A 25,766-nucleotide genomic window follows, 5' to 3' on the forward strand; every position below is an offset into this window, starting at 1 on the left:
TTTTTTAAANATTTGGAAAATTTCGAGAGAAAAATTTCGAGATAAAAAAATCTCGAGATAGGGTATGAATGGGTATGAATGTACAATGAAGGTTAATCTGAATATATATTATCATCTCTCTCTCTCTCTCTCTCCATTTACAGTGTCTCCCGTGTTCTATTCATGGTGCTATTTGTCACTGCTTTTAAGGTCATGACGTTTTTGAAGTTCTCTCTCAGATGATTGTTGAAATATCCATACACAATGGGGTTGAACACACTGTTGGTAAACGCCAGCCAGTGGGCCGCAGGGTAGATATAATCATGCATGGTTTCTGACTGAGACACGGACAAAGCATTAAAGTCATCCAACAGCCAGCACGTGTAGAGGGGTAGCCACGAGAGAGCAAAGTGCGACACAATCATAATCAACATCTTGACAACTCTGCGCTTTTTGATAGCGTCGGCAGCGGCCATGGGCGTTCTCACCACCGGCTTCTTGAACCACAGCGTCAGACCGATCCTGACGTAGAGGCAGGCGTTGAGGAGCAGGGGGCCCATGTAGCACAGCACGAACAGGAACCCGCTGTAGATCTGCTTCGCCTCGCTAGAGGGCCAGAACTCGCCACAGATGTGCATGCTCTGTCCGAAAATCTCGATGACCTCCTCGCGTCTGATGAAAACCTGCAAGATGGATTGTAGTTTGTGTCTATGTATTTTGTGTATATGTACGTAAATTTTTGTAGGTATATATGGGTGAGGGGATTGTCGATTGGAGTTCTGCTCCAGTACCAAGGTCAGCCACGAGAAGGCCCAAATATTTGACCTTTTTGTCCTTCGTCTTCCCAAGACTTACTCACATACCAAATATATCATATGTAATGCTGACCAAAAGATGCGGACACACACACACACCAAAAACACTACCTCCATTTGTCATGGAGGTACAGTGTAACAACGTCTTGCTACGATGAGCACTGGTAGCTCTGGAAGTTTAATATTATATATACATGAAGAAATAGTGGTTGAAAAAATATAGATGACTACCTGGGGAATCATGATCGTGAGGGAGAGGACCCAGATGCCAGTGATGATGCCGAACGCTTCCTTCCCTGTCAGCTTCCGCTCAGTAGGGTGGATGATGAGACGGTGTCTACGAAGGAAAACAGAACTTACCATGAATAACATATCCTTAATTAGATGTAAAGCCTCTGTTACACATTCACGAATTTGATCTCCCGAACACTAGCCGAGCGCCCCGCAACCATGGTTAGGAGTAGGTCGAAGCAAAGTTGGCTGGTGATCGGCGAGGTAGGCTACTGCATAATGGTCGGGAGGTTTAACTATGACTGTAAGTCAGCAGAACATTCGGGTGTAAGTCGGCAGTGTTTGGAGTGTCTTCGGTGGTCAAATCTGACTCAAATTTAACTCGAATCCGTTTCGATTCGTACAGATAGGCCTAAGTCTGGTCAGAGTTCTCCCGAATGTCCTGAATAGAAAGTTCAGTATTTGGAGTGTCTTTTTGGGGACATATCTGGCTCAAATTTAACTCAAATCCATTTCGGTTCGTACAGAGAGGTAGGCGTGGCCTAAGTCTGGCCAGAGTGCCCCCGAACGTCCTGAAAGGAAAGTCCAGGGACTTCAGCCATGATAAGTTGTTTCACAATGTTTATGAACGATGCAGCATTATCACTGCACAAAATCCATTCTTTAAGCCTCTTTAAGGTGTGCTTAAAGACAGTGTTTCATGCCGTGAATTATTGCCGTTGAAGTACGTTAACAGCAGCCCACCTTAAGTACCACTGCGAGCTTGAATATTGACGTGCCTAGAGTAGGCAAAGAAGAATATTGGCGCCACGTAGCCAATTTCAAGCCTTTTAAAGTGTGCTACAGCAAGGCTACTCTCTCACTTTGCTCTTAGGCTGACAATGAGTCCTGTCACCTGCCGAGTGCAAAATAGACATCCAGAGTATTGAGGGTATGGAAAGGTGACTTTATTGCATAGGTTCGTGTGAGTTAAGACGCATTTTAAAATAACGCTGTACCGGGACTACATTGTAAAGTGGGGTCTTGACCGTGATTTTGCCGGCTTTGACACATGTACGTAACTGTAATCATAGATTTATCGCTTATAATATATATATTTATTTTATATTTCTCCCTTCGAATATATATATATATATATATATATATATATCATATTTGTGTGACGGCACACTTAAGTTCTATCAACTTATTTTATGCCGCCGCCAACGCAGAGTACAACTACAGGACGGGACAATACTCATTTTCACTTAGGAAAGTCGTGAAAAGTGCCTTTCCCAAGGGCACAAGGTCGGTGGCATGTCAGGACTCGGACGTTAACCCGGGAGCTTATGGTTCCGAGTCGAGCACTCTGCCGTTACACTACACGACTATATGCTAATATATTTGCTTCATTCCTCTTCGGAAGCCACTGAGTAAAGCATCTGTCCATGTTTCAAGCCTTATATATTCTACGTATGGGTAAGTGTAGTCTAATCTATCATCATCATCGTAGTATGACGCCCATATTACCCATCGGGTAGTTCAGGTCCCGGGCTAGGTCGGGCAGCCCTGGCAGAGAACGTCTCAACGCTGTTGAACATTAGTTATGGAACTTGCGTACGGCGTCACGAAGTCCCAGTGGACGTCACTAAAAGCTGACAGAAGTGTTCAATCACTACGTGCTGTGTAGAGTGGCATGCTGATCACTGTCGCTGATGCCCCTGTCACACATTGTCGACCTTTCACCAAATTTCACGGTTCCCAAACACGTTCGGCTGACGTTCCGGAGCAGTCTGACCAGATTTATTCCACGCCTATCATTCTACACTAATCGAAACGAATTTGAGTTAAATTTGAGTAAAATTTTACCGCCGAACACTGCTGCTTACTGCCGAATGGTTTCCTGATGTTCTGCTGACTTTCAGCCGAATGCTGGTCAGCCAACCATGTTCGACTAGACACAGAATATTTGAAACATTTTGAAACATTCGGCTTGCGCAGCCGAACAGTAGCCGACTTTGCCGATCACCATCGATGCAGCCAATCTTGCACCCTTGCATCGACCTACTCCTAACCATATATGGTTGGACGGCGTTCGGCCGGTGTTCAGGACGCCAAATTGGTGAATGTGTGACAGGGTTTTGAAACAAAAGTTCAGCATGCGGCGTGCTCCAGTATACGCCCTCGAGCCAAGCTCAACAACTTGGCAAGTCACGACTCTCACGTAACGCAACAGAGCGAGGAAAATTCAATAAATGGAGCTCAGTCCTTAACGTCAGTAGCACTGACGCGTGAGGCCCAAGTATACTTGTCAACTTTAAATGGTACTCACCATTATTGTATGAACTGTCAGTCGTTATATTACTCTAACGTGCTTGTAAGTGATTTAGTAATACGGCCTGCATTATTTGAAGTTTGAAAAGCTTATAACGATCTGAAAAATGCTTTTTCTTATGATAACCAGCGGGATAGTTTGATGGAATAAGGCCAGTTTGGCTTTGAATTCAACAGCATGACAGTCTTTCCGCAATGTAGACTGGCGCCGGTCGGGTCACTTTGAATCAATGGAACAGTCTGTAGTATAATTTTGCTGCGGTTTTGTCACCATGCTTTTTGTAAGACCACCTCAGCTAGACAAGTTTGACTGTGATAAATTTGTGTGCCTTGGCAGCGACTGAGATTTGCGTACATAGGCTGCGACCGAGACGCTAAGTTTCTTCAAATAAGAGTGCACGGGCCCATTTAGAAGTTTCTAGCCGCCCAGGCGTCTCCAGCCACTGTGAAATTTGCACATGCTTGCGGCAAAAACATTCAGCGTCTCCAGAACGTGCCATGATTGATGCAGGGGCTGGTAAAGTCTTTGTCGTGTAAATGATGGAGAGCTTCGTTATTTACTTTACTTTACTTCAAGTTCAAGGCAGACTCTTGTCGCGTGGAGTGTGGAGAAAAGGAGGAACAGTATTCAGATTCATATTTATTGAATATCGTATCGACTGGCATGTCACAGTGAAGTGCATGAAATATGTAGAGTATCATTTTTACAACGTACCGCCCATTATTACAATTAGATATAGTTAGCATAAAATCTTACATATATCTGCATCAATATCAGTAAAATGCAGCACAAAAACTTATCACAACAATGAGTTCATCAGCTAAAACATTCAAAGATCAGTATTAACAGAGACAAATAACATCATATCATAGATAATACAAAGACCAGGTTTTAGACAATAACTTCAGTGCACGAGGTACAAAAGACTGTTCGTGTCTTTTCGTCTTTTCTAGATGTAGAGACAGTGGCTGGTTTACCTCTGCGCAGGTTGTAATTACTAGTACATTGTGTCGGAGTGGATACAAAATCAATCAGAGGACTATCAGCATCCTTCAGGATGTTCTGAATTGTGCGCAGGGTACCCTGATCTCGCCATGTGGACACAGAAGGCAAAGATTCAACTGCGATGCCAATGATGTATATTAACTTTAAAGCTCGCGGTGAGTAAAAACAACTCTTTCGAGCCTTGTCGTTTCCACACATGATATAATAACATAATATTGTATTTACTCTGTACTGCGGTGGAAACATAACTGCCATCCCGCTGTAGTATAAGAGTTCACTTGGGAAACGTCTTTGAAACTCCTTTTGCAGCAAGGCCTCTGACCCAAAGTTCTGTTATCATTCAGATTGATTTTGATTTCTTTTGGTGTATGAAAACATAAAAGATAAACAGCTTGAATTGACTACAAATAAAAGTGTACAAAAGATCACAAGATAACAACACAGTATGACCAATGGGCGACTCTTATTAAACCTGTCATTTGCACACACAGAATCAATTACTGCATGTTCCTTATTGCCTTTACTGTTTCTAGTATCTCCCTTTTCTAATTTGTAATGGTCACTTGTTTTGTAACGAACATGTATGCGCAATTGCGATAATCTAATTGTTATCGGACTAAGCTGTAGCACGAAAGAAGAAGAATGGTCAATAACCCTTCCAAATCTTTGCTTGCATGTGGGTCAACACAATAAAAATACAAAATAGAAGTGAAAAGCAGGCCTCGTGCACATTGGCAAGCTTTGGCCATCTCGTGAAAATGTGATTACCACGAGGTCTCTGGTCGTAAAGATGAAACCAATCATACTCAGGCATAAGGTGACAGATGTAGCGGGTTTTCCTGAAAGGTTGCTGAAGATGAAGCAGATTTAAAACTAACGCCGCGCGAAGGCCGATAGGTGAAGTGAGCTGTGACCAGGCTTTTCATGATGGATGGGTAGGATTTCATTAGAGGACGAAAGATACACACATAGATCTGGGTTAAACCTCACGTACGACCAACGAGCTGTTTGCTGATACACGATTGTTGGCAATATTAAAAAAACTCAGTGGACATAACTACGGTCAAAGAAAGAGTCCCATTCACAACGGTTCTACGTGTTTTTCTAAAAATATCATACGATAAATGTTTCCTGTCCTGTAAATGTAGTTCTAAAATGAGACCATCGATGGACTTTCAAACATCACTACGACCAAGGCTTGTTGCACTGTTTCCATCATTGTATTCAGTGTACGTGTTCTACGTGCTTTCTGAAAAATATAATAAATGTTTTCCTGTGCTGTAAATGCAGTTGTGAAATGAGGCCATCAATGGTGAAGGCTTGTGCCATTCATGTTATACTGTACCTTCTTTGTATTCACAGCAGTGCTCGTGTTCTAAAGTATATTATGTTTTCCTGTCCTGGAAAAGCAGGATGGTAGTTGTGAATGGGACCATCAATGGATTGTAGGCAAAATTGAAAACCTCTAGATATCACTACGATATAGGCTTTTGCTAGTCATGTTGCACTCTGTTACTTTCCATGCATTCATAGCAGTGTATCATGCGGTAAATGTTTTTCCTGTCCTGGAAAGTCAGGATATAGTGGTAGTTGTGAAATGAGGCCATCAATGGCCGTAAGCCAGCAATCCGTCACCGTGCTCACTGAACCGTCATGGAGGGAAAGAACCCCTTATCTACTCTTATTGGTGTGTAAATCTTTTATCGGCAATTTACCACATGCACAAAGCCAGGCTGCACTGAGCGTAGATCCTCGCTCTACCGACCGTTGCGTATGGGTAGCCAGAAGCGGCACCTGAAGCTTCTTCACGCCTAGCTAGGTTTAGTGATCAGGCCACAGGAATTGATTTTATATGTGGCATCCTCCACAGACTCCAAATTTTCGTGTGGCGTGACTCAACGTTAGAGTGTTCATCTCAAAACCAAGAGGTCCAGGGTTCGAACCCTGCCATGCCACCGATCTTCTGCCCTTGGGAAAGGCACTTTACACTACTTTCCTCACTTCACGCAGGTGAAAATGAGTATGATATTGTCCTCTGTGTTGGTGATTTGGAATGGAAAAAATTAATGCGATAGGGTGAAGAAACAAGGGGGGCAAAAACATTTTGAAATTTTGATTAATTTTTCTTAATTTCATCTGTATGTGTGGAAAGTAGAGGGCCTACGTTCTGCTCAATCCTCTTAAAACAAAATTTCTTCCTTTTTTAAACCAGGCCAAAATTAATGCGCGCGCTAATGCCATCCATAAAAATTACTTACTGTGGCCTATGTACGTTCTATCTTGTATCTTTCCCCTGGGAAGCCTCAATCAGGGTTATAAATATGACATTATTGCCATACGTTTGTAATAATTCCCTACTGATGCGGTCTTTGGTACTTCTTCTCAGTCAAGGGAAAACACTTACAAGACTCAAGTTGTACTGAGCTTTAAGATGATCGACAAGGCAGATTTCTTCCAGAGATCGGTTGATGGATGTTGTAGACCTGACATGAAACATCTGCGTCGTTCTGACCTGTTCGGTGACCCACACACGTCAAGGAGCCCATATGGCCATTAAGATTGGCAGGTATACTCAGGGAATGGAGAATATGTCACATCGTGTTTGATGTGACAACAATCGGGGCGCTATATCAAATGAAGCACCACTTCGTGAAAAACAGCCTCCAGTTTAAGTCTGGACTTCCAGTTAAATTCCGTACTAGTTCCCATATCTCAGCAACCTTACATCTAGATGGGCTAATATCGTGAACTATGGGTAAATATGATGTAATAAATATGTGGTAACCATCAAGGACCCCTTGGGGATATTTCTGACATATTCCTGATGGTTCTAGCGCAAGTGTGAGTGTGAATTCTGGACTTGATGGTAAATGATTGGTTTCTGATATCATTATAAAATGGACAACTTAACTAACCGCAATGTTGCCCAGTGTTTTACGGAAAGAAAATATATAGTATAGAGAAAGGTGCCGAGAGCTAGAGTTATAAGGTCAACTATAAAACATCATTCATACAATATGTACATGCATAGGTATGTCATAGGTAGTCCATGACTATGTGGGACGTAGGCTGTGAACGTGTGACTGTGAAAATTATCTAAGTGCGGTGTTATCGTCCGTTGGCTCTGGCCGCCGGAGAATAACAGTCTATGCATACCCTGCAAGAAAGGCTCATTACCTCCATGAAATGTCACGGAGGTTATATTTCAGTTGCGTTTGCCTGTCTGTCATTCTGTCTGTTGGTCAGAAAGATAACCCAAGAACGGCTGGATGGGTTGGTTTCATACTTGGTGCGTTGGTAGGGTGTGACGAAAACTGGAAATGATAAGATTAGGGGTCACCTAGTGGCGTCCCTTGGTACTGCAGCAAAATTTGCAAAATTAATGAGGAAATTGCTATGAATCTGCTGTGTTCTGTTTGATTTTGCTAATGAGCAGGATTGTAAGCCATTTACGGGTGGTCATCAACATGCATACAATTTACAAAAACACTAAATATTTCATGGAGGCACACCATGAGGTCGCCGAACGCAAGTTTGAAATATGTTCTTTTTTATGTGATAACGTCTCCCTAACCTCGTTCATTAAATTCCCGCTGCACGACTGTTACTAGTACTTCAGGCAAGCTTTTAACGTGCGCTGAGCGGATTAATTATATATTCTGCACTTCAGTAGCCTTTTCATTTTTCCTCAGGATCTCCAAGGACATCTTTCGGTGGTCGCAAAGACAGTATCAAATTAATCCGGCAGTATCCATTTACCAGGCAGTTACCATTTGCCTCCCAAGGCTAGCGTAAAAAGTTCAGAAGAGAGCCTGATAAAAACGCATAAAACACGCAAAAAGTAAGCCTAAGCCTAATAAACATCTGCTTGGAAAGTACAGGATAGACACATCGCACTCCTGGCTGTTAGATAGTACAAAGTGCAAACTGTGGTAGTGCTTGTTCCTACAAGTACTATCGCTTGAAACATTACCGGAAACTACAGGCTTTCCAGTACGCACAGAAACTGGAACCCTTGTCAGCCTTTATTTGATATTTCATAGATCACGTCAAAAGTTGTTGCACTTTTACGCAAAAGAAATGAAAGATACAAAACATTATCGTATTTTTCTGAAGTAAACGGGATACCGGAGAGTAAGCAAAAGTAGGTTTATTGGCCGCCGAATGTTGGATGAAAACGATAAAGTTTATGGATATGGACCCTCCTGGCTGACATATGCTACACTCACCCGTCACTATAGATGTACAAGTAGGTCGTGTCTGCGTGGAATAGTGATTTACCACACGAGCTGGGGTGACGTGGGTACTGACGCAGATACAGCTGAAACTATGATTAAGGGCTTGTGATCGATCACATACTTGATCACACTGAAGGCAGGACCAGTATCGCCCTATAGGCGTAACGCTGCGTAATATGCCCACTGTAGCATTCTTTATCTAAAACAAAACGTGTCAAGCAATTGGATGCATTCTAGTGACTTTTCAGAGAAACTATCATGTTGATTACTGTATTTTGTATTACATAATGTTCCACTTGGGTCTCCAACCTTCACCGGCGTAGTGTTATTTATCGTTCAGGTAAAGCAAAGAGACAACATGGCTGGGTTTAGTTCAGAAACACTTCGATCATAGTAAGCGTATCTGTAAAGCTCATGTCACACATGTACATCCATGTCGGAAAATGCTGTGTGATGCTTCCTCTTAAATTAGGCCACACCAATTTAATTTGTTGGTTCTCGGATTCACCTCTTCATTTTTTTCTGATTTGCACAAAAAAAGATTCTGTTCTGAATCAACTAAAAATGCTCATATTTTGCCCCCAAAAGTTGAGGAACGACCTTTTCTTCCTAGTTGTTACAGTTTTTCCATCTATCAATGCAGTGGTTTGATTAAAAGTTCAAAATTCATTGTTTAAATATTAACCCAGCCTCTTGTGTTGACTTCATCGCGCCTTTCGTAGCATTTGGGGCTATAATAAGATGCCTTTACCTGTTTTTATTGCTTCATATTTTTCTGAAAAAAACCGAGAGCCAACAAATTAAATTGGTGTGGCCTTAACCAGCATGTAATCAACAGGCATGTGGTCGGAACTCGTCATATCAATACGTGATGCACAACTATAGGGACGTGTGTGTTCATATAGAGGAATCACAACGTTATCATGTGGATGTTCATGATTATTAGTTTTATCTTGTGCCTATCAACCGCATCCGTTCATCATGTTTTCTTGTGACATGTACTTAGCCCAGTGTAGCAAAACACGCAATAAAAGTCGTCATTCCTTCATTACATTTTGCCGGTGGGCAGATAAAATCTAGTGATTTGATTTAAGAATGACACTGCACTGTATAATAACCTGGAGATGCTGTCTGTTAGCCCGTGGGTTTTCATTACATTTTGGCAGTGAGCAGATAGAATCTACTGATATTTTTCGACCTTTATTTAACCTTGAGCCGTACTACGTACGCTCTACAGCCAAAGCCGCTTTTCAAGAGCTCAGGGAGAGGAGCGTGGTCAGGGTTCTTAATCACAACGCATCGTTATTTAGTAGTAGTACAATAGTTTCAGACATAAATAATGACACATGCAAAATGAAAATTTATACCTATAAATTCTAAATCGTCATAATCTTGGTTGGCTGAAGTTCGGGAGCAGTCCGACCAGATTTAGACCACACCTACCTTTCTAGACAAATCAAATAGAATTTGAGATAAATGTGAGTCAAATTTCACTGCCAACCACGCCACGAACTACCTCCGAACACCAGCCACACCCGAATTATAAAATAGTATAGTAATAAATAGTCGGCTGGCGCAGCCGAACAGTATAACCGACCCCACCGACCATCAGCCGACCTTGCTCCCGACCTACTCCTAACCATGGTTGGGGGGAGTTAGAATAGTGTTTATATTAGGTGGCCATATTCGGTTATATGTGAGACTTACTCTCTCTCACTCCCATATCCCATACCGTATGACGGGTTTGAAATGATTATCAAATTAGAACCAACCTGTCGAGTGCGATGGCTGTTAGCGTGAATACAGAAGCCCCGATAGCCACTCCTTGGATGAGAGGTGTAAACTTGCACAGGCCGTCACCAAATTGATTCTCTGGAAGTGTAAAGTGCAACTGTCACATTCACACATACATGTACGTGTAGGATTTCAATACATGTCATCAGTTATTTGCCCAGAAACGTCCGTACCCTGCAAGCCATTTGTCATTTTCTTGGACCATTCTTGAACATTCATGTTCATTCTGTAACAAAAGTACAGTTCACATCATGTAAAGTTCTAATGATTATACACACATATTTTCTATACACATATTTTACACATGCATAACATCAGTTAGGCACAATATTGGGATATGACTCTGCTTCCAAACAAGTGTTGGAAGCAGCAAGACTTGGGTGTTAAGGTAGTCAACCAAATCAGTACTTTTATTGCTTAATCTACGTCTTTTGGTATTAGGAGGTGATGTTTGAAGCAGCTCTACTTTTACGATAGTCAGCCAAATGTTGTCAGCAACCCAGTTATTGTATTGCTAAGGTGAAATATTCCAACTGCTATCTTTATAGATTATCCCAGTGATCGATTGAGGAATGGTTCCCACGATAGGCAAGCGGATCATGCAACCAAAACACACAGCGAACGCTACCAGATCCCTTTGAGACAGACTCAACCATAGCCAAGTTTGGGGCGTTTGGCTAGTCTTAAGGGGGCCGAGTGTGTGACAGGGGCTTTAACATTGTCCATTACTCTTTGAAGGAAGCCGATGTGTTGCATCTCAACAATTCAAAGCGTGCTCCATCATTCATTACATGGATCTAAGGTTCATGAAGGTCGACGGTATTCAGTCATACAAAGCTGTCGGATTTCAAAACGGTCATGCAAACAAGCCAGCATTTAGAGAAAGACACGTGCGTTTACCCAAGTGACTAACGCACACTTTGGCAGCGGATGCGCTTAAAGCAGTAGCTGAAGGACGTTGGCGTTCTACACTATAGAATGCAAAGTGGACTTCATCTTGCAAAGTGCACTTCATCTTTCACTACACAAATGGATTGGCTGGAGATTTAGAAAGGGTGACGAGAGGGAATCAAATAAACTACAGTTCTCAAAAGGCATAGCTGTGTCGGGCTAGGATAATAAACGTCTGTCAAGTGAATACGTTTTCAGGCAATATAAAAGTGCTGTTGCCCATAGGAATCAGGCTGATAGACGTACATGTTTTATTTTCAAATCCTTATGTTTTTGAATGAAGACCTTTATTGCACACATACATGTATCAATATTATATACCCACTGGGTAAAGTACAGGTCACAACAACAAAAGAAATAGTATACAGAAAACGTTACATATATACATTGTCAACTAGGTGAATTCGACTTCTTCTCGCTTTTTAGTATTGGTAAAAAGGTAAAACAGATATGCATATGTTTCAACATGGAAGGTTTGTCTAAGTTTATTAGAAATGTAAATGTGTCTGTGATACTTACATGTATGTGTATGAAGTAGGGAAACATGAGTTATTAAAAGCGCCCTTTATCTTCCATTATCAGTATAAATCATGGTTTGCAATTAATCACAAGACGTCAGCCACTCAAAAAGTCAGCCATTAAAAAGTCTTTCATCTTTTCATTTCATCAGGTTGGTAAGTCACTGAATAAAGAGACTCTTTTTACAGTGCAATGTGAACCAGTCAAAATTGCACAGAGAAAGTTGGCAGACGGTCACCGAAACATTGGCTGAATAAAAGACTTGGTTGTGTAAAAAATAATCTCTTCACTCTTTCATTTCTGAATAGATTGGTGTGAGAGCCACAAAAGGCCATCAAATAATGCACAGTTCTTACCATGTAAAAGAAAAAAGCTACCGGACGAATGTCATAAAAGCCAGATTTCAAACACCAAAGGCACCGGAAGCATCTAGATAATGATATATGCTAAGACGTGGTCCCTGGACTATGGTATTTTGATCGGATGCAATTCAAAAAGTCTTTCATCTTCCATTTTGGAATAAACTGGTACAAGGGCCATAAAAGGCTGTGACATTCAATCAAATAAAACTTTGTTCTTCAAAGGACCGGAACGTTTTGATATCATAATGTCGAATCAAAGACAGTTGAAGGATGTACATAACGAGTATCTGGGGGAAAGTTTCACTTTGATCATTGCCAGTAATTTCTGCTTCTGCAATTCAGAATAGTCTTCATTCGCGTTTCATTCCTCGTGTAAAAGTTGGCAAGCGAAAAGGCCACACGACAAGTAGTCACAAGAGACCAGCGCAGCAAGTTTTAGCCAAAAATAGGTGGCAAGTTGGTCTGTGGTGGCAAGGTGGTCTTGTAGTTATGGTTGTTGACTCAGAATTGGTATGTTTGGGGTTCGGATCCCTGGTAAATCTTCATAAACTATTCAAAAGATGAATAGAAATGCCTAAGAATAAGCATTTGGATAGCGGAAGCGTTCTGAATTTGTGCAATTCAAAGTGACATTTAGCTTTCATTGTATTTTTTATCTTCAATTGTTCTGGCTTCATCTTTCATTACATCTAAAAGGGATTGACACGGGGATCGCATGACAGCAAATCATCAAAGTACTTTCTTTTTCCATTCAAAGCATGAATCGGAAGCCGATGGATTAGTGCCACAAAGGAAACCTTCCAGCCATAGGCACCGTCAGTATCTTCTGTTATTTCATGCATGTGACATAGCGTACATGTACTTCGCACCGATACAAGGATATAACTACGTACATACATACATACGATCTCTGGTAATCATGATAAAACTTACCACAGTCAGTAATTACATCAAAGATAAACTGTGATTCGTAATCACATTATTATATACTGCTAATGGTAAAGCAACTGTTTAGTGAAGTATGTAATGACTTTTCGTGTTGCTGCAGATTTTATGTCCAGACTTCTAAATTAAATGTAGATCTCCACGAACTGTGCAGGTACATTAGTGCATGACTATAGTAGCGTTAGACAATATGAATGCTAATACAAGTCTGGTTATGGTTGCCGCTCGCCCTTGTAGAAAATTGAAGCCCCATCTGTGGTCGTTTTGATGGTAATCGTGGCCACCATTTTCTTCTTCCAGAATGGTTGGCTGCAAATGAGTTCCTTGTCACATTTCCTTTCTGTCATCTTATGGAAATCTGGCTACCCAAATCGTTACTTTGTCAGAGTTACTCTCTCTGTCGGTGATGACTATGACAATGGAGAAAATTGAAGCCCCATCTGTACTCGTTTTGCTTTGATGGTAATCGTGGCCACCATTTTTCTTCTTCCGGAATGGTTGGATGCGAACGACTTCCCTGTCGCACTTCTATAACATTAGAGAAGTCGGGCCTACTCCATCCATGACAGAAAATCATCAAAGCACTTTCTTTTTCCATTCAAAGCATGAATCGGAAGCCGATGGATTAGTGCCACAAAGGAAACCTTCCAGCCATAGGCGCCGTCAGTATCTTCTGTTATTTCATGCATGTGACATAGCGTACATGTACAATCGCATGTACGATACAAGGATATAACTACATACACACTGATAATTATGATGTTTGATGTTTTGAGGTTTTATTAGATATCCATTAGATTAGATATCAAATCTAATCTATTCTTCCTGGATTCATAAAAAACAAGGCACACAAATGATAAAACTTGCCACAGTCAGTAATTTCATCAAATATCAACTGTGATCTGTAATCACATTATTATATACTGCTAATGGTAAAGCAACTGTAGTGAAGCAGGTAATGACTTTTCGTGTTGCTGCAGATTTTATGTCCAGACTTCTAAATTGAATGTAGACCTCCACGAACTGTGCAGGTACATTAGTGCATGACTATAGTAGCGTTAGACAATATGAATGCTAATACAAGTCTGGTTATGGTTGCCGCTCGCCCTTGAGGCTATAGGCCAAGCTTATCAGACTTACCCGGCGTCTGTTTTAGACAGACATTACCGAACCATTGCTATGATTTAGACAGACATTACCGAACGCAACAAGCAGACTTGCCGTTGGTAAAATGGGCCTACGTATCGAGCTCAGGCGTTACCTAAGCTATTAAATAGTTATATGTCCCTGGGGTATTTGATAAAAAGGTTTTGAAGTCGGCCGACGTGCGTACAAAATAAATAGACGGATTTACCAAAAGATGTTTCTTGCCAAAAGCACTCTTTACCAGACATATATGACATTTGTCATCATCGTTGCTGAATCCCACTGTTCATAAAGTGCAAGGAACTATATATAGTATAAACATTGTATTGCCATTTTGTACCGTTAACTATTCTCAGAAGTGACGGTACTGGGCTAGCGCTATTACTGAAGCTTGTAGTTTGAGTAATGGGTAGAGTTAGTGTCTATAAGTACTTGTGACTAGTCATGTCCATGTAAGGTTGGTGGCAACGGGTGTACAGTTCTCTTGATTTTTTTTTCATGCTGATACTAGCGATAGCAAACCTACGGCAGACGTTGTTCCTTATTTCCTCCAGGGTTTCAAGCCGCGGATCGGTGAGTAATCGAGTCGTTGACGCCATGATGAATTGGGGATGATATACGATATCACGAGACCTTTGCCTGTCACGCAATACTTTAATTTGCGACAGTTTGCTGCCAGCCCACCAAGTAATGAGTTGCACTGACACGAATGTATAAGTTTGATGGGTGTCCGTTTGGGGATTGATAGCGTTCTGAACACAACAAGGTCTGTCTCGTATATCACTACCAGGGATGCAGCAATGTAACATTCATGTGAACTAACTGGAAAGTTCCAGAGAGTGCAAGATGAGTAAGACTGGAGGTAGACACGGAGTCTACGGACAACTGATCTTCACAGCTGCGGTTCAAAGATGTCTGTAAGAGGAACTAAAAGGCTCTTGACATTGACACAGCAGAGGGCAGGGATGTCCTTGCAATGACCGACTCAGCTGAAATCAGGAGAAGCTAGACTGATGAAAAAGAGAAGCGGACTCGGCGAAAACAACTTTGACACCTGAGTCAGCTTACAAATATGTTCGATGCGACTGAAACTGTCATTCTCATGTAAGACTGTTTAGCCATAACCGAAGCTGTAGCGCTGATATCGATTAGCATTTTACCATGGTCGGTATTGACCGGAGGAGGTCATATTGGAAGATACGCATTGCATTGTAATGATTTGCCTAAAAGGTTAAGTCGTATATTATCTTGGCATATTATCTTGATACGTACCAAATCGATTAATGAGGAGTTCTATTTTGCTGATCAATCACAACTTATAAAATGTGCAAATATACCAGGTAGCAGAAACCAACGATACAATTTAAGATAAAATTCAAAGCTTTTTTATACCTTCCACTACTTACGTCATTGCTGGTGTGGTAATTTTTTTTATACCAACATGTAATCACCAGACGTGGTGACGGCACACTCAAGTTTCTTCAACTTATATTAATGCCGCCACCAACACAGGGGACAAATACATGACAGGACAATACTCATTTACACCTGAGTGAAGTGAGGAAAGCCGTGTAAAGAGCCTTTCCCAAGGGCACAAGATCGGTGGCATGTCAGGACTCGAACCCGGGACTGTCAGTTCCGAGTCGCGCACTCTGCCGCTACGCCACACGACCCCACGACGAATGGTAATTTAAAAAAAAGCTCCAGAAAAAAGTTGGCTGCGAATTAGGTCCTCCTTGTCGTACTTCTTTTCTACCTCTTTCAAGCTCTTCTTGTCTACTTCTTAGAAAAGTCAGCCCAACTCCGCCCCAGTAGATACTTCTGCAGAATTATTATCTCGTTCCACGATGACTATAATAATGGAGAAGATTCAAGCCCCGTCTGGGCCCATTTTGATGATTATCGTCGCCGGCATCTTATATTTTCAGAAACGGTTCGCTGCAAATGAGTTCCTTGTCACATTTCCTTTCTGTCATCTTATGGAAATCTGTCTACTCTACCCAAGTCGTTAGAAGTTACTCTCTCCTTCGGCGATAATTATGACAATGGAGAAAATTGACGCCCCATCTGTGGTCGTTTTGATGATAATCGTGGCCACCATTTTCTTCTTCAAGAATGGTTGGTTGCGAATGACTTCCTTGTCGCACCTCTATAACATTAAAGAAGTCGGGCCCACTCCATCCAAGTCGCTACTTTATCAGAATGACTCCCTCGTTCGGCGATAACTAGATAAATATGATGACGGAAAAAATTGAAGCCCCATATGTACACGTTTTGATGGTAATCGTGGTCACCATTTTCTTTTTCCATAATGGTTGGCTGCGAATGACTTCCTTGTCGCACTTCTATAACATTAGAGAAGTCGGGCCTAGTCCATACAAGTCGCTACTTTGCCAGAATGACTTCCTCCTTCGGCGATAACTATCTATGATAATGGAAAAAATTGAAGCCCCATCTGTACTCGTTTTGATGGTAATCGTGGTCACCATTTTCTTTTTCCACAATGGTTGGTTGCGAATGACTTCCTTGTCGCACTTCTATAAAATTAGAGAAGTCGGGCCTACTCCATCCAAGTCGCTACATTGTCAGAATGACTCCCTCGTTCGGCAATAACTATGACAATGGAGAAAATTGAAGCCTCGTCTGTACTCGTTTTGACGGTAATCGTGGTCACCATTTTCCTTCTTCCACAATGGTTAGCTGCGAATGACTTCCTTGTCGTACTTCTATAACATTAGAGAAGTCGGGCCTACTCCAGCCAAGTCGCTACTTTGTCAGAATGACTTCCTCCGTCGGCGATAACCATGATAATGAAAAAACTTGAAGCCTCTTCTGTACTCGTTTTGATGGTAATCGTGGCCACCATTTTCTTCTTCCAGAATGGTTGGGTGCAAATGACTTCCTTGTCGCACTCCTATAACATTAGAGAAGTCGGGCCTACTCCATCCAAGTCACTACTTTGACCAAATGACTTCCTCGTTCGGCGATAACTATGATAATGAAAAAACTTGAAGCCTCTTCTGTACTCGTTTTGATGGTAATCGTGGCCACCATTGTTCTTCTTCCACAATGCCAATGGTTGGTTGCGAATGACGTCAATGTCGCACTTCTATAACCTTAGACAAGCATACTCCGCCCAAGTCGCTACTCTCGCTCACAACAATGATGTTCATTTTGATGATAAAAGTGGCCACCATTTTTTAAATTTCCAGGCTGCAAATGAGTTCCTCGTGACGCTACTGTCATCTAAGAGAAGTTGGGCGTTCTCTACCCAATTTTCTCCATTATTATAGTCATTGAGACAGCAATGCTGTTAAAGTCTCCACCTCAACAGGATTACTCTCTCGATGAGTATAAAAATGGAGAAAATTGAAGCCTCATCTGTGCTCATTTTGATGATAATCGTAGCCACAATTTTATACTTCAAGAAAAGTTGGCTGAAAATTAGTCCCTTGGCACATTTCCTCTAATTTTATGGAAATCTGACTACTCTACCTGAGTCGCTACTTCAACAAGATTACTCTCGATGAGTATAATAATGGAGAAAATTGAAGTTCCGTCTGTGCCCATTTTAACGATTATAGTGGCCACCTGTATATAGTCTTGGTGTTTTAACCACATTTAGTTCAAGCAGTGTTTATAGAGTGCAGGAACATTTCTGGGCCTTTTATTTGCAAATCGCAACACTACAATATTGTAGACAACAGATGACACATCGTATGACATGTTTGAAGAAGAAGAAGAAGGTCTCCCGTGCTCTTGCCCGAGCGTAGGGTGGTGCCCATCTCCATTTCGTAGCCCCTGGGCGACACACAGTTGTGCAATACACTACAGCAGGGGGCTGGTCCGCTGGTAGTGCTGTATGTTAGACCTTCCCACACTCTTTCTCATATGTGCTGAGTGCTAAGCAGAGAAAGAAGTGTGTACTATTTTTAAAGTCTTTGGTATGACCCGGCCGGGGTTTGAACTCACGACCTCCCTGTTACAAAGCGAGCACTCTACCAATTGAGCTATTGCACATGTTTGAAGGCAAAAGCAATAAAATTCTTCGATCTGCAATACTGTAGGCAGCGGATAAAATCCTATCACGTCAGATGCTATAATTGTCCAGGTAATCAGCCCATCTCGGGGAATCTAAGTCTCGTCTCGATCCGTCTAAGGCCATGTTGATTTGATTATATGGATGATATCCAGCTAGGAGCGCATGAATGTTCGTCCGTTTCCACCCACAAGAAATCCGACCATAATCGTACAAACCAGCTGCAAAATGAGCAAATATATGCCGAAATTGCAACAAAAAAAATTGAACAACGACACTAATGCCGTAGAATGCCAAAATCGATTCCGAAGAAGAAAAAAGAAGAAATTGAAAGGAAGAGTCTATTATTCACCATATCATACTGTGTGTTTTGTCATATGTGAAACCTTCATGACCACGAATATCTCATAATGAAGGCGCCTTTTTTTGCTAAACTCTTTGTTTTATTCGCACACTCGCATTAGTTTTGAGGTTCCCAAGGGATGTAATACCTATTATCAAATCAATATGGCTTGATGGAAAAATGCGTCAATAGAGAATGCTTGAAGACTCAAATATGATCAAAATGGATACAGAAAAGCGAGAGGGCTCTTAATACGGACACCATGGGGGCTGTACCCTCGCTAGGCGGTTTCTCTTGGGGTTTTGTACTAATCATCAGTACGTGATTTGGTTTCTTGGACTGACCGGTGTGTCCCAAGAGGAAAGAAATACGTGATGCAGTTAAAAACACGAGTTGATGCTGATCTATTTTTGATAAAGGTAACAAAATAACATATTAAGGAGGGCAATTGTAAGAAAACATTTCTTAGAAGTCATGATTATTTATACTTCAGGAATATCGTAATATCTAGTGTCCTGTTTACAAGAAGTGAACGCAATCCTTCGCAGAGAAAATTACTCGTCAATGCTCTAGATCTGTTGTGTAACAGACATGTGAGTAAATGTTATACTTAATGAAAAACGTGCATGAAAAGATAAATGAAATTATGTAATTGATAGATTCAGATGTAATGATAATACTCCCAGCAGTACTACATGATTACTGAAGATACTTTCGGAAGAGGAGGCAAGCCACGAATTGATGACGATCATTTTAAAAATAAAAGTAAGAAAGGACAATTTATAAGAAAACATTTCTTAGAAGTCATGATTATTTATACTCCAGGAATATCGTAATAGCTTGTGTCCTGTTTACAATAAGTGAAAGCAATCCTTCGCAGAAAAAATTACTGGACAACGCTCTAGATCTGTTGTGTAACAGACATGTGAGTAAATGTTATACATAATGAAAAACGTGCCTGGAAAGAGAAATGAAATTATGTAATTGATAGATTCAGATGTAATGATAATACTCCCAGCAGTTCTACATGATTACTGAAGATACTTTCGGAAGAGGAGGCAAGCCACGAATTGATGATGATCATTTTAAAAATAGAAAGGAAAATTAGAAGAAAACATTTCTTAGAAGTTATGATTATTTATACTTCAGGAATATCATAATATCTTGTGTCCTGTTTGCAAGAAGTGAACGCGGAGAAAATTACTCGTCAATACTCTAGGTCTGTTGCAAACACGTGAAACAGACATGTGAGTAAATATTATACTTAAAAAAAGCGTGCATGGAAAGCTAGGGAAATGAAATTAAACGCGGCGATAATTGCTGGATTCAGATGTAATTATAATACTTCCAGCATACCTGCTACATGATTACTGAAGATGCTTGCGGAAGAGGAGGCAAGCCACGAATTGATGATGATCATTTTAAAAATAGAAAAGACAATTAGAGGAAAACATTTCTTAGAAGTCATGATTATTTATACTTCAGGAATATCATAATAGCTTGTGTCCTGTTTAGAAGAAGTGCACTTAATACTTCGCAGAGAAAATTAGTACTTGACAAGGATCAGTTGTAAACATGTGTAACAGACATCTGAGTACTTTAGTATATATTACGCTTAATGAGAAGCGCGCATGAAAAGTTGAAAGAAATTAAACGCGGCGACAACTGATAGACTCAGGTGTAATGATAGTACTTCCAGCATATCCGCTATATGATTACTGAACACACTTACGGAAGAAGAGACTAATCAAAACCACAAAGTAAGTATTTCAGTTGATATTATCAGCGGTGATGGCCCATCACATGTAAGTCACGTTACCGTGCGTCGTGCTAGCTGAGTGCCATTCTCAACAAGTCCATGAAACCTCGCCAATATTCCGCACTACACTGTAGCCTGATTTAGAATCCCGCACATGTTCATGAAGCACAAGAACATTGAGCACGAGTTTATGGATTTTGCACACACGTGTAAGATAATCTTTGTCAAGAGGGATGAAGCGCTCGCAATTTGCTTGGCACGCAGCCTGATCATACGAGTATTACCATAATATCCAGTCTATCGTGGTTGGGGCTCTAATAGTTTCCCACCGTCCAGCTCAACAGACCGCCCGGTAGGAGCGTTACGCCTGTGGAGTTTTGGACGACAGGAGTTCATTAGCCCAATCTTAGTGGGTCTCTAATTGAACTCCCGTCGTGGAACACCTACCGGGGAACCTAGCTGAGTCGGTGGGGGAAGAGCTTCTGAAGCCCCGAACTGTGGAATAACTTGTCACTTAAACAACGTCAGACAGTGGGGCTGGTACAATTCAGTCAGGGATTGTGATGCTATGAATGTATACGGTATAGTAGAAAATGAGTGAGTGCCTTTGTTATATGTCATTTTGGATTATGTCTTTTTCTTGTAATGTATAACGTTTGTCAGTATTTGTATTTGTATTTGTATGCCCAGCACTACCTGAAAAACAGGTTTTTGAATGTAACCTGAGTGTATTTTGCTGGTAAAATAAATAAATGAAAAAATGAAATGAAATCGCGAAAGACTGCACCACAGCTCAGGCTCCCTGATCATGAGTGTATAGGTTTCTGGTAGCAGCTTGGAGTGTGATCCACTCCTAGAAGAAAAATCTGCCAGCGGTACTTATGTATAAAACAACGGCTTACTTCGGGAATTAGCGACCAAAGAACGGCTTACTTCACAACAAAAACGGCTTTGTCGGAAAACATCTCTACTATAAATAATTGATACACGGAGAATATGTACACCACGTTCTTACAAAGCTACTACCATGTACTGTTTGGACTCCTATGTAGAAACAATATAGCTTTTCGTCCCTATACTAAAGAATTACATAGGGGCTTGATTTTTACTAACAACATATTGCCTACGTTGTTGTGGGGAGTCATTTCGTACATGTAGATACGTGGTACTAACGTACTGGGTAAGGAAGAGTAGGAGTCCTTCCCGGCGAGAGTGGTTCAAAACGTACAGTACTATGGTTACTCCTGGGGTCGTATTGAGGTCACCTGAGTTACCGCCGAATGGCAGCCGCTCCAGACCCTTGCGATGAAGCCCCAATAATTGTAAGCTCCTGACAATTCTGCCCTTGACTGCAAGGGGAAATTAGCCGGCCCACTGAATAACCAATAATCCAAAGATCTCCTCTGCAAATTTGTGTGTGTGTGTTCTTTAGACCCTTTGTCCCAACCAATTCTAAGCTCGTCATAAGTCAGCCCTTGGCTGCAAGTAGAGAGTAACCGGCCCACCCAATAACTAATACCCAAAATACCTCCTCTGCACTTTTTTCTGGATACGTGTGTGTGTGTGTGTGTTCTTTATACCCTTCCAATTCAGCTCCACCAAATGTAAGCTCGTCACATTTCAGCCCTTGGCTGCAAGTAGAGAGTAACCGGCCCAACAAAATAACTAATAATGAAAATACTTCCCCTGAACACTTGTGTGTGTGTGTTCTCGCGCTTGTGTGTGTGTGTGTGTGTCCATGTGTCTTTGTGTGTGTGCACTAGTGAGGTTGTCTTACCTGTGAAGATGTGGTTGACTAACGTGAAGGGCACGCAGAAGATCCCCACGAGCAGGTCGCTGATGGTCAGGTTGAGGATGAAGTAGTTGGTGATAGTTCTGGTTCTCGGGGTCCGGATCACGACGATCAGCACGAGGATGTTTCCTGTGGGAGGAAGCAGGGTCGTGATGTTAGTCATACATGTGTATGAGGCTATGTATATATATTGTGGGGTCGTGTGTGGTATTCGGCTCAGACCCAAGAGGTCTCTGGTTCCAATCCTGCCCTATGGCATCGATCTTGTGCCCTTGGGAAAGGCACTTTACATGACTTCCTCTCTTTCTCACTTTCCCCACTTCTCTCAGCTTCGATTAGGGATGTCCCTCTGATAGGATGTTAAATGAGGGTCCCGTTTTTGGGAGAGTCACACCGAGCCACGCATGTTAAAAAAAACCACCACAGTTATCGAAAAGGGTAGGGGACCTTCCCGGTGTGACTGGTTCAAACCTTACAGTCCTATGGCCGCACCTGGGGTTGTATTGAGGTCACCTGAGTTGGCGCATAATGGCAGCTTGCGATTAAGCCCCAATAATTGTAAGCTCCTCACAATTCAGCCCTTGCATTTGGCTGCAAAGAGAGAGTAGCGGGCCCACCCAATACAACAATTTTGTATCACCCGAGGTACGAGCCCGGCCGTGGGTCGGATCGTCTTACGGCCGGAGAGAGAGATTCAACCCGCGGGACGGCTGGGACCGAGGGTGATGCGGGATACACTGTGTTGTATTTCATCTATGCCATACCCACCTGAGAAAACACGACTTTAAATGCAAAATATGCCAAAATTGTGTGTCCCAAAACAAACAAAAAATGTAACCGCATCCATTTCTACGTCCAAATCCGGTTTTCAAATTTTCGAAATGGGCACACGCGAAACGCATTTGGAAGCCTATGTGATAACCAAATAGAACCCGGGCCAGTTATCACACGGACCGGAACACCCGTATCGAACTTTATCGCGGCCTAGATATGACATGTTAAGTTTTATCGTCATGGTCGTTCTTTCCTCACCACATAAATGAATGAAGCTAGTTACAAGTTAGCTGCACTAGGCTGTAGTATGGATGGGTGGGATTTCCTAGAAGTGAACAGCTACAGTGGCACAAAACAGTGGCCGTGATTTTTTCTTACCACACATAAACCTCAGATAACTACAAGTAATGTTGAATGATACTAGGCCGTAGCATGTCTTTGTGGGGGTTTCTAGTCGCGATACATGTGTATCAGGCTGGCTGTATAACGCTTTACTTCCATAGTCGTTTTTCTCACCACACATTGACTACTGATAGCTACAAGTAATGTTCACACTGGGCTGTAACATATCTGTGTGGTTTTCTAGTCGCGATACATGTGTATCAGGCTGGCTGTATAACGCTTTACTTCCATAGTCGTTTTTTCTCACCACACATTAACTACTGATAGCTACATGTACAAGTAATGTTCACACTGGGCTGTAACATATCTGTGTGGTTTTCTAGTCGAGATACACGTGTATAAGGTTGTATAACGTTTTATCGCCACAGTAGTCTTTTCTCACCACACATTAACTATAGCTAGTTAAAAGATTTAGAATGTAGAATGTCTGCATGAGGGTTTGTAGAAGTGAACAGTGGCACTGAACAGTTATCCGGATGACATTAACACCTGCTAAGGAAAGAAAACATCACTGGAACAACAGCAGATAAATCAGCACCAGGGAAAGCACACACGCAGTTGCTATATACATAAAGTACAGGGTGTAAAGCTACATTATTAGATAGAGGAGTTTTCATTTGAGGTGTGGTTTCGTGCCTGCTCACTTAGAAGGATATGATTTTCGCCTTCAAGGTGTGTTTATTGACGATTTAACATTCTTTTATAGATCTGCATGATCGCTGGAGCGTCCGATTCAGTTGATGGATGTCCCATTAAACACCTCATACTTAATCAAGGCACGGACTGTTTCCTGCAAGCACATCTTCGCCTCGTAAATAAGCATTATTGAAAGCTGTCAAAGGAACACTCTCTACGGAGTTTGGGAACGTTATGGAGGTGATCTTGTGGTTATGGCTCGGGATCTAGAGGTTCTGGGTTCGAATCCCTGGCAGACCCCATTGTTTTGTCCTTGGGAAAGGCACTTAACAAATATTTCCTTACTAACACAGGCGAAACGTATTTCCTAACTTTGGTTAGGGACGTTTTGTCGGATAGGACGTAAAGCCGGAGGTCTCGTGTATAAGGAGAACCACACATCGAGCGCTTTAAAGATCCCACCGCACTTCCCGGTGTGAGTGGTTCAAACCTTCTGACAGTCTGGTCTCAGTTTTGACGTCTTGAACAGGTGATAGTCACCTGTTATGTCAGTAGTCTTTCCACAAATAGAAATAGTGGGGTAGTGTGGCGTAACGACAGAGCGTTTGGCCCGGAACCAAGAGGTCTCGAGTTCGAATCCTGACATGCCACCGATCTCGTGCCCTTGGGAGGCACTTTACATGTCTTTCCTCACTTAACTCAGGTAAAAAAATGAGTATGTCTGTCGTCCGTTCATGCGTTGTGCCGTCACCATGTCTTGTGGTAAATGTTGGAATTAACAAAAGATAGAAAAAGAAACGGAGGGGCAAAACTTACCGATCAGACAGAGGACGAACACCAGAGAGTACGCCAGAATGCTGAGGCCGATGACAGGCGGGGATAGGCGGTAGCGGTCCATGGTGATGGACTTCATCACCTCCCTGCCCTTCTCCGTTTTACTAATGTTAGCCAGGAGCTCCACCAGCTCCTCAAATGGTATGTCTATCATATCCATGACTACCCTGACAAAGACGTTTTCGGGTGGCTCTGGAGATTTTCTAATAAAACAATAAAGGAAATATGACAATCATCTATCGAAATTTAGATTTTCTCTATCGTCAAACAAGAAGGAAATATGAAATCATCTATAAAAGTCAGATTTTGTATATCGTCAAACAAGAAGGAAATATAAAAATCATCTATAAAAATTCAGATTTTCGTTGGACTTGGGTATGAAAATAGCTTCTATAGATTTCCAATTCAGTAAATGTAATAGTTAGAACCTCTAAATATATCAAATATACATCAGAATGGTTTGCTCACCTTACGTGTGTGGACGATAAGTGGTCACACAACTAAAGACGGCGCAGCGGCCCTTCCAACTGATTTGGCTGTCCCGAATCTACCGATATGAGCTCGCAGTGGGTGAGACAACTCGTTACATCAGACCGCTTCAGTCCGGATCTATATCTCTAACCAATCAGAAGGCAGACTCGGAGTCGGCTTCCTTTCTATTGGCCCAAGCGTTTAATTCAATTGGCTGAGGGACGCATTGAAAGAAACTACATTAATAATAGATAAAGCGCTTTAAATCGTATGAGGGATTCTATAGACACATGTAGTAAGTATTTGTCGCAGTTAGGGCCAGTGTTGATTTGTCATTATGGCGTGCACGAAACGAGTTGCTTCGCAGTAAATTAAATACAAATCACGTGCACGTAACAAAAGAACACTAGCCGGTAT

The 25,766-nt window shown here is 41.8% G+C and overlaps 1 protein-coding gene across 1 annotated transcript; it reads right to left on the reverse strand.

Moving 5' to 3' along the window:
* Nucleotides 1-137: 137 nt before the first annotated feature.
* On the reverse strand, nucleotides 138-25,038 carry LOC109466604 (neuropeptide FF receptor 2-like). Its single transcript, XM_019764336.1, has 5 exons — nucleotides 24,861-25,038; nucleotides 22,218-22,361; nucleotides 10,355-10,454; nucleotides 1,026-1,131; nucleotides 138-662 (listed from the first exon to the last, which is right to left on the reverse strand). The coding sequence occupies exons 1-5, from the start codon at nucleotides 25,036-25,038 to the stop codon at nucleotides 138-140; spliced, it is 1,053 nt and encodes a 350-aa protein (XP_019619895.1).
* Between the last annotated feature and the right edge of the window lie 728 nt (nucleotides 25,039-25,766).

The sequence above is a fragment of the Branchiostoma belcheri genome, unplaced genomic scaffold (assembly GCF_001625305.1).
Source record: "Branchiostoma belcheri isolate BF01 breed outbred unplaced genomic scaffold, Haploidv18h27 scaffold17, whole genome shotgun sequence".
Classification (NCBI taxonomy): Eukaryota; Metazoa; Chordata; class Leptocardii; order Amphioxiformes; family Branchiostomatidae; genus Branchiostoma; species Branchiostoma belcheri.

Coding starts and splice junctions, on each gene's coding strand:
- LOC109466604 (XM_019764336.1), bottom strand. CDS start 25,038: ATGGATATGATAGACATACCATTTGAGGAGCTGGTGGAGCTCCTGGCT. Junction 22,362..24,860: donor GTTCGTCCTCTGTCTGATCG/GTAAGTTTTGCC, acceptor TTCCTCCCACAG/GAAACATCCTCGTGCTGATC. Junction 1,132..10,354: donor ACAGCCATCGCACTCGACAG/GTTGGTTCTAAT, acceptor TTTCCTTCGTAG/ACACCGTCTCATCATCCACC.